This window comes from Myotis brandtii, unplaced genomic scaffold (assembly GCF_000412655.1).
Source record: "Myotis brandtii unplaced genomic scaffold, ASM41265v1 scaffold36, whole genome shotgun sequence".
NCBI lineage: Eukaryota > Metazoa > Chordata > Mammalia > Chiroptera > Vespertilionidae > Myotis > Myotis brandtii.
Genome location: NW_005363836.1, coordinates 585,656 through 598,327, shown reverse-complemented (window position 1 = coordinate 598,327; position 12,672 = coordinate 585,656). Strand labels below are relative to the sequence as shown.

At 33.8% G+C, this 12,672-nt stretch overlaps 1 protein-coding gene across 3 annotated transcripts in view; it reads left to right on the top strand.

The window, feature by feature from the left end:
• Nucleotides 1-12,672, top strand: part of LRRC40 (leucine rich repeat containing 40) — a 57,506-nt gene that overhangs the window by 6,691 nt on the left and 38,143 nt on the right. For all 3 annotated transcript variants that reach the window (XM_005871902.2, XM_005871901.2, XM_014544334.1), the window contains exons 4-7: nucleotides 2,354-2,483; nucleotides 5,890-6,013; nucleotides 9,330-9,472; nucleotides 10,681-10,853. In XM_005871902.2, the coding sequence (XP_005871964.1) occupies nucleotides 2,354-2,483; nucleotides 5,890-6,013; nucleotides 9,330-9,472; nucleotides 10,681-10,853 (570 nt within the window). The remainder of the gene's footprint in view (nucleotides 1-2,353; nucleotides 2,484-5,889; nucleotides 6,014-9,329; nucleotides 9,473-10,680; nucleotides 10,854-12,672) is intronic.

Below are 12,672 nucleotides of genomic sequence, written 5' to 3'. Positions count from 1 at the left end.
CTGATATTTTTAAAAATGTTTTTGCTAGCCCTAGCCAGTTTGGTTCAGTGGATAGAACGTTGGCCTGCGGACTGAATGGTCCCAGGTTCGATTCAGGTCAAGGATACATGCCTGGGTTTTGGGCTCAATCCCCAGTAGGGGGCGTGCAGGAGGCAGCCAATTGGTGATTCTCTCTCATTATTGATGTTTCTCCCTCTCCCTTCCTCTCTGAGATCAATAAAGATATATTTAAAAAATATTTTTTCTAACACTTTAAAGTATTTTTGTATTAGCTTAGAAAGTGGTTAAAGCAGAATAAGAATGATAAGTTTTAATTCTCAGGTTATTTTTATTTTTTGTTTTAAAATTGTATACATACTTTCTGGTTTTATAGATTCAAGGCCAGTTGATTTTTTAAAAATACTTTTGTTTTGCCCTGGCTTGGTGGCTCGGTTTGTTGGCGTGTCATCCTGTACACCAAAAAAGGTTGGGGGTTTAATTCCTGGTCAGGGCACATAACTAGGTTTTGGGTTCAATCCCTTCTGGGGCTTGTGGGAGGCAACTGATAGATGTTTCTCTCTCTCTCTCTCTCTCTCTCTCTCTCTCTCTCTCTTTATTTCCCTCCCTCCCTCCCTCCCTCCCCCTTCTTCTTTCTCTAAAAATCAATAAAGCATCTTCCGGTGAAAATTTAAAAAGTTGTTTTATGAAACAATTTTATGTGGTTATTTTAGAAAACCTCTTTGTTGATATCTGAAGTTTTAAGTTATTTTGTTCTAAAAATATCTAAGTGTTAAGCAATAGGAATAAACTGAAAACAGTTCTTTCATTAATGATGAAAAATTTGATGGTTTTAATATTAGTGGTTTTTAATGTTTTCTGGGGACTCCTAGGATTCTGTGGATATGCTTCTGGTACTCATTGACAGATGTCTGAGAGGCCAGGCAGCCAAGGCTCTTCATTGCACATCCAGACTTTCAAGAAAGAATAACCAACTACCTTATTATATACACACACAGATACACACACACACACACACACACACACACACACACACACTCATATTAGGAGAAAATGGATTAGGGAAGATTTCATTTAGGAGAAAAAAAAGGTGTAAGTATTCAAAACATAGTTTGCAAACTATGATTTATAAAATAGATATTGTTACAGATCCGTCTAACATAGTATAGCCAAGTGTCAGTTTTCTGAAGGTATGTTAGTTAACTGGTTTGAGGAAAATCAGTACTTCAAACAACAGTCCTCATCTGGTGAAAACTTTAAAATCACCATAAGTTAACAAAATTATTTATACACAAAAAAGGTGCTAATTGTTTAGAACTATATTAGAACTTCCCCTTACAAGTCAAGGCATGGGTGTGGCCTGCAAAAAGCAAGACTAGGTTGGGTTGAGAGGAAAAGGTGAGGGAGAATAGAGTGCATGTGGCTTTAGTTTTAGCTTCCGAGTATGAACATTAGGAAGGAGGAAATAAATGATGAAAAGAAACAGAGGAAGTATATAGCTAGAATTACTCTGCTCAACTAGCTCCCCATCAAATATACAAAGATTTTGATTATATAACCAACAGTAGTAACCAGTTTCTGACAATTTTCAGTGGTTCTTATTTTAGAAAACCTTTTGGCATTTTTATTTCAACTAGTTCTATTTTAATATAACTTAAGGTTATTGTTAGTTACCCCATTATACATTTCTCCATTATCTGTTGAATAATTGTATGTGGCATGAAAAGAGAGTGGAATTCCCAAGTGAATAGTTGAGGTAAATCTGGGAACAACCTAAGTCATCTCTTAATTATCCAGGAGCGTGTCATCGTTGGTGACTTGGGACTTCTCTTAAACCAGTAAGCTAAGTATCTCTATAGAAAGACTGAGGTGAAATGTTAAAACTAGGTACAAAGAAGAGTGGAGTTTTATATTACATTCAAATGGACATGCCAGGTCCTCAGACAGAAACAACTATTTTTGTCTTGGGGGATAACTTTAAAACATAACCCCCATATAAGATGTGCTGCATTGTAGTGTGTGTGTGTGCACATCTTTGTAAAAATTCTGAAACTCAGGTGCAGTATAAAGTAGTAAGAATCCAGTGTATCCTTTCACACTATATGTAGAATTAAGAGTTGATTATAAGGCAGCAATCAAAAGTTCACAAATTATTTGGTTAAAAATCTTTTATTTCTTTGTTGTTTTCCATTGAAACCCTCAATTTGATTACTTTAGGATATGAGCTTGATAACTTTAATATTAGTAAACATATTTCATGTTTTTAATGAGTCCATGTAGTTGGAAAGCATAAGAAAACCTTTATAAATATTTAATAAGTTGTCAACCGATGATTCAGCCTTTATTTTATTAATAGCCATAACAAACTGAAGATACTCCCTGAAGAAATTACAAATCTAAGAAACCTGAAGGGCCTGTATCTCCAGCATAATGAACTAACTTCTATACCAGAGGGATTTGAACAACTGTTCAATTTAGAAGATTTGGTAAGTTGTGATTTTCCAATTTTTGTATAATTTGGGACTGATCACATTTTTCATTAGGCTGAGAATCTTTATGTATGATTAAAATCATGAGGAAATGGGCAACTGATCATATGATTAGGTTACCAGAAACTATGCATTTCGATTAGATCATTAAATTAGTAATTGTAAATTTGTTTTTCTTGTTTTCTTATGAAATCACCTTAGGTTTTAATTTAGGAATAGAGTTTGGGAAAGGGGTGATGAGAATCACTTTGTTATTCAGAGGCTTTTATGGCTTAGCAAATTAGAGGAAAGGTGTTTTGAACATATACCAATTCCCTTTTCTATACCCATTCCACTTACTCCTTTATAGGCCTTATAGCCTTCCAGTCCTCTGATTACCCAGGTAATCCCTTTAAGGCCTGCCTTTTTGCTCTACTTTTTAAAATGGCAACGTAATCTGGCAAAATTTTTATTACATCTGTGTCACATCTTAAGAAGAGTTAACTGTAAAGCAATAGAAATATTATTTTAATCATATTATTAAGTATTATAAAAACAATGGGCACTTTGTTTTGTGCTTTACATATGGCAAGGTAGATAGTTTTATCTCCTAATACAGATAAGAAACTAGGCTTATAAAAAAGAAGCAACTTATTGGAAGTCATTCAATTAATAAGTAAGGAATTCAGGACTTTAACATAAGCCAGTTTGACTCCAAAGTGTATTTTTCCCCCCACTTTACCACAAGGAATAACATTCCACTGTAAGGTATCCCATCAGAAAGACATTAGCTATATTAGATCAGATGTTCTAATAATCTCTACCCCACATAGTAATTTAGTATTATATTTTTGTTCTTTTCCCTCTTAATTTATGTCATTTTAGCCTCAAAGTTTATTTCTTTAGGGAAAATTACTTCTTTTACTTCTATTTTATTTTTTTCCCGGTAAAAACACCCTTCTTGATATATCCCATTATCTCCTCTAGTGTTTGAAATCAAAATACACACTCTCTTCAATCATTCCTTTAGTATCTCTGTCAATCTAGTTAGATTGGAAATAAGGTTTGGAAAGTTAGGTAGATAAAGTGAATGGCAAAGGAGGGAAAGGAGGGATTTTCTTAGGAATTTAATGGAAAAAGGGAGCAATTGAATTTTTTTTAAGAGTCTGTAGTAGGAAAAAAACATGATAAACTACAGCAGTTCCCAGTTATTTCTTTGAATAGGTTCCTGGATTATAGGTAGCATAATGAAAGGATGTTTCAGTGAGAATTGTGTTAAGGATTCAGTATCAAATAAACCATAATGTGAGCAACAATATATTAAAACATTAAAAGTATAAGAATCTGTAATAATTTACACTGGTAATATTTCTTAGGTAAAAACTAACTTTGTATAATGGTACTAAATACATATTTACTGAAGAATTGGCAGTATAAATATCTATTTAAATATATAATTAAATTTTAGATCTAATTTAATTATTAATTACAATAATTAAATGTTTAACTTTTTTAGTAATTTGTTGATTTGGGTTATTTAAAATGAATTTGTGAAGAATTAATATCTTCTCTCTAGTACAGCCGTGGGCAAACTACGGCCCGCGGGCCGGATCCGGCCCGTTTGAAATGAATAAAACTAAAAAAAAAAAGACCTTACCCTTTTATGTAATGATGTTTACTTTGAATTTATATTAGTTCACACAAACACTCCATCCATGCTTTTGTTCCGGCCCTCCAGTCCAGTTTAAGAACCCATTGTGGCCCTCGAGTCAAAAAGTTTGCCCACCCCTGCTCTAGTAGGAACTTTTATTTTAAGCTTTTTATTTGGAATAATTTTAGATTTATGTGTATATATACATACACACACACACACACACACACACACACACACACAAGGTTAAGTGATCAATCGACCGACCAACCAACCGTCCGTCCATCCAACTGACCATATGACGCGCACTGATAGTTTAAAAATAAATGTTGACTCGGGCATGCTCGATACATATAAAGCTCTCGCTGGCGCCAATTGCACGCGTGTTTTAATTTTATGATACTATATTACATATCCTACTTTGACATGTAATTTTTGCAGTAATGTAATTACTGCAGGAATCTTTCTTCTAGTTAATTTCCTTTCAATGTGCACGATTCTGTGCACCGGGCCACTAGTAGAAATATAAAGAAAGTACAGAGTTTCTGTATCCCCTTCACCCAGATTTCCTTAATGTTAGCATATTGCATAACCATAGGACATTTGTAAAAAGTAAGAAATTAATATTGGTACAATATTACTAACTAAACTACAGATTTTATTAAGATTTTCCCAGTTTTCCACTAATGTTCTTCTTTCTGTTCTAGGATCCAATCCAGAATACTACATTGCATTTAGTGTCAGTAACTTTTAATATTATACAATATTTATTTATTAGTAATCTATTAATTCTTAGAATTTAGAGTATTGGAGTTGTAGATTATTATGTTGTTTGTTATAGATTACGATGATATGTTATTTTCCTATTGTTTACAATATAACAGTATTGTACTTTTTATGCATTTTTTACCTCTTTATATATTCTTGATTTATTTAGAATTACAGAATACAATTGTTTAATTTTAGATTAATTGAAAGTCTTCAGAGAGAATTTCCTTTAAGTTATTTTTTTTCTATTCATTGTTACTATTGGACCTATTAACAGTTTCCTGATAGCTAATGGAGTACTTACACCGAATTCAAATATCATAAGAAGAATTATTTGTTTTATAACATTGTCTTTTAAAGGGAGTTTCAAAAAGAAAGTTCTTGTGTAACTGTTTAAAGAAAAAACAAACAATGACTAAAAGAAACATTGTGGTATAAAGATTAATTAGGCAAGCTTGAATGAATGAATGCTGTAGTACTGTAGTGGACTTCTAGAATTAGTCAAAGCAGACTTACTGAGGTCAGCAGAATATCAAGAGGGAATATTTTTTCCTCAAAAATTAAAATGGCTATATTTTCAGCTTTAGTTTCCCTTCCCCACCCCCAAGAATATTTCTTTCTTGCAAAGTTATATTTCATTTCTTATTACAGTTTACCCATAGTTTGCCCTATTTATCACAGGCATTCAATAAACATTGGATAAACAAATGGATTTTTCATATTGAAAATAGGATACATAGTAGAGCATGACTTACTTTTTATAAACTGTTTCTGAAGTCAGAATTTATTCTGATTTCTCTCTGCTACATTATTGGGTATGTAGTGGGCCCACAAAATATTGAGGTAATGAATGATGATTTGTGAAAGGAAGGTTAAAAAATACCCTCAGAAACAAAAAAATTTTTAAATAATGTTTCAATTCTTGCATAATTCTAGAATACCCTTTAGGGATAATTTATTTATTTTTATTGTTCATTCATTCATTCTGTCTTTCTCTTTTTAAAGGATCTTTCAAATAATTGTCTTACAACTGTTCCTGCTAGTTTTTCTTCTCTATCCAGTCTGGTGCGACTCAATCTTTCCAGTAATCAACTGAAGAATTTGCCAGCAGAAATAAGTGGAATGAAAAGTAAATCTCAGTTTTAAAAAATACATATATTTGAAGTTGGTGAAACTTACTTTTTTCAAAATAAATTTTAACACAGATACTTGCAGAAAAGTAAAATAATAGATTATATGGTGGTAAATGCAAACAATAACAACTAGTCAGATTTTCTCCAGGCCATTATCATCTATCAACTTCCTCAACAACGCCAAAAAGATACTTTGGCATATCAAAAAAAAGGAAAAGAAAATATGATTATAAATTGTGACAAAATTTTATACCTGAGAAATTAAGGTTTTGAGCTGTGCTATATTTTCATTCTTTCATTCAATATTCACTAAGAGGTTATTCCCTTCTCATAGGTGTTTCTATCTGTGACATCTGGTTATGTCATCACTGTAGCCTCCTTGTGGTTCATAATTAATAATGACAAGAGATAGTCTAGTTTTGCCTAAATTATGAATCCTTTTAAAAAAATGTTAAAATTTAATGCTTCTATTACAGTTTTCCACTGAACCATCATATTGAAAGTATTATAGAACTAATATTAAGGGATAAAAATACGTAAGGTACATTCTAAGTACCTTTTAAATAACTATACTTAATAATCTTAGAATTCTTGAGTTAGAGTTCAAAATCATTAAACCGCTTTTTTTGTTTAAAGGCAAACTGTTATTTCTTGGTTGATGACCACAGTGTGTATCAGCTGTAGACTATTTACCTTATCTAGTCTATTCTGCTAATCATATGTAAGCCCTCTTTGTTTTTTAACCCTTGTTTTGTAAAGGAAGTCATAAAAGTGATTTTGTATAGTTGATTACAGATCATTTGGAGGTGAATTTGTAAAATTGTATATTTTATTTTAATAGTTACTTGTCATTTATAATAGGAATTATAAATTAAATCTGCATAAATGAAATTGACGTTTTAGGGGAGCCTTTACTTGTGATACCAGTTAAGACTGCTTGTCTTTGCCATTTCCCAATAAAGGTATTAGGAAGTAGAGTTAAACCATAAAATATGGTATCTGGAGTGAGTATATAAGAAACATTTTTTTCGTAAATTGATTGGAAATATCTTGAGATACAGGAACAGATGAATATACAGCAATTTTTCTAATATCTATAATAATCTATAATAATAAAAGCATAATATGCTAATTAGACTGGACAGCCGAACGATCTTCCAGACATCCTTCTGGACAACCTTCCGGATGACCTTCTGGACAAAGCCGGGGCTGCGAGGGCTGAGGCAAGCCGCCACGGCTGTGAGGGCTGAGCCCCTTGCACGAATTTCGTGCTTTGGGCCTCTAGTACTGTATAATTAATGATCAGATGCTTTCTGTACTTTAGTCACAGCAGCGATACTTTAAAGCTGTCATTATTAGGACATTTAGTAGTTATTTCACTATTAATGACTGGATCCTAAGAACAATATCTAACATTTGTATGCTTTTTAAAAAACTCAAAATGCTTTTACATATACAGTTTTGCCATTTAGGGGATGTGCATATTATTAACATTTTAAAGATTCATAAACCTCGACTAGAAATTATATTGTAAATTATAGAGCAAGGGATTGAGTCCTCTTACTCCATCATCCCCACTACTTTTTCAACTATATACTGTTTGTATTCTCAATCAGGGCTTTTAAGATGCAAACAGTTGTGAAAACTACAGCCTTTAACTTTCAAACACACTTTTGTTTATAGAAGTTACTGGATTTGGGGTGGATGAGATTGTGATATTTTTCTTAATGCTCTAGCCCAGCCGTGGGCAAACTAAAAAAAAAAAAGACCGTACCCTTTTATGTAATGATGTTTACTTTGAATTTATATTAGTTCACACAAACACTCCATCCATGCTTTTGTTCCGGCCCTCCAGTCCAGTTTAAGAACCCATTGTGGCCCACAAGTCAAAAAGTTTGCCCACCCCTGCTCTAGCCAAATAATGTATTATTATATTATATTATTAGTTGAAAGCAGTACTATTACGTTTATTTAAAGAAATTAGCTTTTTAATCACTAAAAGACTGCAGTCTAAGGTATGTAACAACTCAGTCTTGAATTATTTTAAAATTGACAGGCTTACAGTATGGGGAAAAAAATGTATATAGCTTATTCAAACTTGAGGGTTGAGAGTGAATTATGGAAAATTGTGGCTATTATAAGTGGAAGAATCTGTATTATGGGTTAGGGAGAAAACTGCATTTTGAAGTTTTAAGTGAAAGAAGACCTTTACTTTTTTCAGTTTTGTTTTCTGTTCTGTTTTTTTTTTTTTTTTTAAATTTGAGCTATCAAGTAAATATTAGAACTTTGGAAAACTTATATCTACCACCATGAGTTTGATAGGTTCTTTCTTTTTAAAAAACTATATTTTATTGATTTTTTTACAGAGAGGAAGGGAGAGGGATAGAGAGAGTCAGAAACATCGATGAGAGAGAAACATCGATCAGCTGCCTCCTGCACACTCCCTACTGGGGATGTGCCCACAACCAAGGTACATGCCCTTGACCGGAATCGAACCTGGGACCCTTGAGTCCTCAGGCTGATGCTCTATCCACTGAGCCAAACCAGTCAGGGCCTGTTCTGTTTTTTAAGAAAGAAAGGTCCAGGAGGTAAGAGAGAGATGTTGCAAGCAAGAAATTCTTGTCAGGAGTGTTAGCTAAGATGTGAGAGAAAGCATGTACTTAAAAAAAAATGGAAGAAGAAAGGATGGAAAAAAGAGGCAGTATGTATGGAAGAAGAATAAGAGGGAATACATAAAAATCCAAGGCTTTTTGACAGTCAATTTCCCTATTTTAAATACTGATATGTTTAAGCTACTGATATCCATTTATACATGTAGTATGATGTATAGTTATATATCTATCTTAAGCTGTTTCTTTTTAAAGGTATATAATTATGGAGGGAATAATCTCATAATGTATTTAAACAGGGTGGGGCAAAAAGGTTTAGAGTTGTGAGTATGCAAAATAGTTTATTCTCATATTATTTATTATTATATTTTATAGGAACAACTGTAAACCTACTTTTGCCACACCTTGTACATTTTAGAGTACTTTAACAGAGTACCAAAGTTTTTAAAAATCTGTTACAATAATCACAGACTATTATAAAACAATTTTAATATCAATTCTCTTATAATTAAATGAAAAAAATCTTAGTTCATGTTTATTTAATTCAGTGCCACTCTAGGATTCTTGATTATTATAAAAGTATACAACAGCACAGATATATGAGTTTTCATGATTACGTATACATTTTTTTGAATGTACATAAAGTTATAGACCAATATTTTTTCTCTATTAAAATAATTTTTTTGCTAAATATGTATTACAGGATTAAAGCATTTGGATTGTAATTCAAATCTGTTGGAATCTATACCTTCTGAATTAGCCGGCATGGAATCACTAGAATTGCTTTATTTGCGGAGGAATAAATTACGTTTTTTACCAGAATTTCCTTCTTGTAAATTATTAAAGGTACTATTTAGTTGATTATTGAGTAACTATATATTTTTCAAAAGTTATTTATGAAAATGAAATTTTTAATATTGCTTTACATTGGAAATATGTGTTTTAAGTGCTACGTTTTTCCTATGTTAATAGTTTTTGGAATTTTAATATGGCTAAATGCATTAATGGTATTAGTAATATATACATTTTTAAAAAGAAATAACTTAAAAATATAAATTTGTCCATTTTACCTGATGATCAGTTTATACCTGGAGAAGTAGTAGATGATGAGGCTAACATGGTAAGTTGGGACCATTTAGTAGGAGACCTGGAATACCAATATTTGTATCTATTTCTGTAAGTTGCCACCTCTCACGTTTACCTGATCATAGTCAGATCTGTTTAAAATTAATTTCTTTTGGTTATAAGTATTTAGCATTAACATTATCTTCTAAATTTGCCATGCTTTGCTTTCTTTTATGTATACTTTTTATGTATTAGTGTTAAAAACATTTCCCTTAATACATGATGTTAAAAGATACTGTTAATGGGAAATCATTATATATAATAATTATCATTAAAAGTGTGGAATAACAAACATAACAAGATAAATAACTTTTTAACTTATACTGATTTGTTGTAAAACTTTAATCTTTTGCCCTGACCAGTGTGGTTCAGTGGTTGGAGCATTGGTCCATGTACCACAGGGTCTTGGGTTCAATTACCGGTCCAGGGCATGTACCTGCATTGCAGGGCATTCCCTGGCCACGTTCCCTGGCCCAGGTCGAGGCGTGTTTGGGAGGCAGCCAATTGATGTGTTGTTGCTCCCTCTCTCTCCCCACCTTTCCCTCCCCTTTCCCTTCCCGTTCTCCCCCTCAAAAAACCCACAAAAAACTTTAATCTTTCATCAGTATAGTTCTTGGATTTGTATTTTTATTCTATAAATGTAACTATTAAATCATTTCTCTTCTTTGGTTTTGTAAACTTTGAACTTTGTTAGACCTTTAATTATTTTTAAATTACTAGAAAAATTTTGAAAATTTTCTTGCTGTCATTTTTCTTTAGCTGTAAGATAGCTTAAATGTAATTGAAAATTTAAGCACTTTAGTGATTAGGAAGTTACGTTTTTTTCTATGTGCTTTTCAATGATTTGAAATTAAGATTTCAATTTTATTTTCATTATGTAATATAACATTGATTACAGAAATATACATGATTGATCTTTGGTTTTGTAGGAATTACATTTAGGTGAAAACCAAATTGAAATGTTAGGGGCAGAACATCTTAAGCATCTGAATTCTATCCTTGTGCTAGACCTCCGGGATAACAAGTTAAAATCTGTTCCAGATGAAATTACACTACTACAATCATTGGAAAGGCTTGACCTAAGCAACAATGATATTAGCAGGTAAGTTTAAAGATCAAGTGAATAAGAAATCACATTTGTATTTGGTTATAATTCATAAGTTAAAATATTTATAAAAAGTACATAAAAAGATTTTTTTTTCGAAATTAAATATTTTCTGTGCAGGTATCAGGTACAGACCTACAAAGAGTAATTAGATTTTGTCCTTTACAGCAAGCTTAATATGCTAATAGAATGAGATTCATCTATAAGCTACTCTGACCTACTAGAATGTAAACTCTCAGAAGTCTGCATTTTTATCTGTTTTGTTCACTGCTCTAACTTCTAGATCAGTGTCTGGATATATAGCAGATGCCTGGTAAATATTTGTTGAATTTGTTAAATGACTGTAAAGCTATGGGAGAGATATAAAATGCTTTGGGGACTTGAAGGAGCTAGAAATTACAAGTTATTGAGAGGTATCAGGGTAGACTTTGTGGGAGAAGTAATATTTTTTTTAAAAAAATATATTTTATTGATTTTTTGCAGAGAGGAAGGGAGAGGGATAGAGAGTTAGAACCATCGATGAGGGAGAAACATCGATCAGCTGCCTCCTGCACACTCCCCACTGGGTATGTGCCCGCAACCAAGGTACATGCCCTTGACCGGAATCGAACCTGGGTTCCTTGAGTCCGCAGGCCAACACTCTATCCAGTGAGCCAAACCGGTTAGGGCAGAAGTAATATTTTTAGATGATCTTTAGGACTGGGACTAGGGTGAAGCAAGTTAATTGTCTAGGCTAGAGCACAAATTTAAGAATGTACTCACTTTCATGGTCATGCTTCATTCTAGTCCAAAGCTTTGAAAGTTCAGAAAATTTTAGGAATGTATTCAGAGAACAGTAGAGTCAAATTGAACTGGTGAATAGGATGCAAGTAGGCAGATTATGAGAATTTAGGACTTAAGAGATAAGTTGAGGCCATGTGGAAGAGGTTCTTGAAATACCTGTGAAGAGTCAGTTTTCATTAGTTAAGAGGTGGAGAGCTATTGAACTATTAACAACAGAACCAAATTTATTGTAATTTATAGAAAATAAATTGGTGATAATGGGTAAGATACATTGGATAAGAGTGGTTTTGTAGGTGGGAAATCTAGGTAAACTCTATTAGATTAATCTAATAATGTTTAGCATTAAGGAGCACTTTCTATTATATGCAATTCACTGTACTGACAGCTTTGTAGATTTCCAGTTCACTATATTGACAGTGTTAGAGATGGGGAGGAGGAGGGTAGTGAGCAAAGAATCATAAAATGTTATAAAACTATAATATGGTTACAGTTAGTTGTGAGTACATGAAACATAGTTTATTGTATTATTTAATAACTAGAGGCCCGGTGCACAAAAATTTGTGCACTCGGGGGGGAAGGAGGGGTCCCTCAGCCCAGCCTGTGCCCTCTCGCAGTCTGGGACCCCTCAGGAGATAACACCCTGCTGGCTTAGGCCTGCTCCCGGGTGGCAGAGGGCAGGCTCAATCCCTAGGTGCAGCCCCTGGTTGGGCTCAGAGCAGGGCCGATTGGGGGGTTGGGGCACCGCCCCCTGTCACACTCAAGGCAGGGTCGATAGGGAAGTTGCGGCGCCACCCCCTGTCACGCACAGAGCAGGGTCAATCAGAGGGTTGGGGCGCTGCCCCCTGTCATGCACAGAGAAGGGCCCATCAGGCCATCAGGGGGGTTGGGGCTCTGTACCCTGTCACACACAGAGCAGGGTCGATCAGGGGTTTGGGGAGCTCCCCCCTGTCACGCACAGAGTAGGGCCAATAGGGGAGTTGGGGCACCGCCCTCTATCACACACAGAGCAGGGCCGATCAGGGGGTTGGGGCGC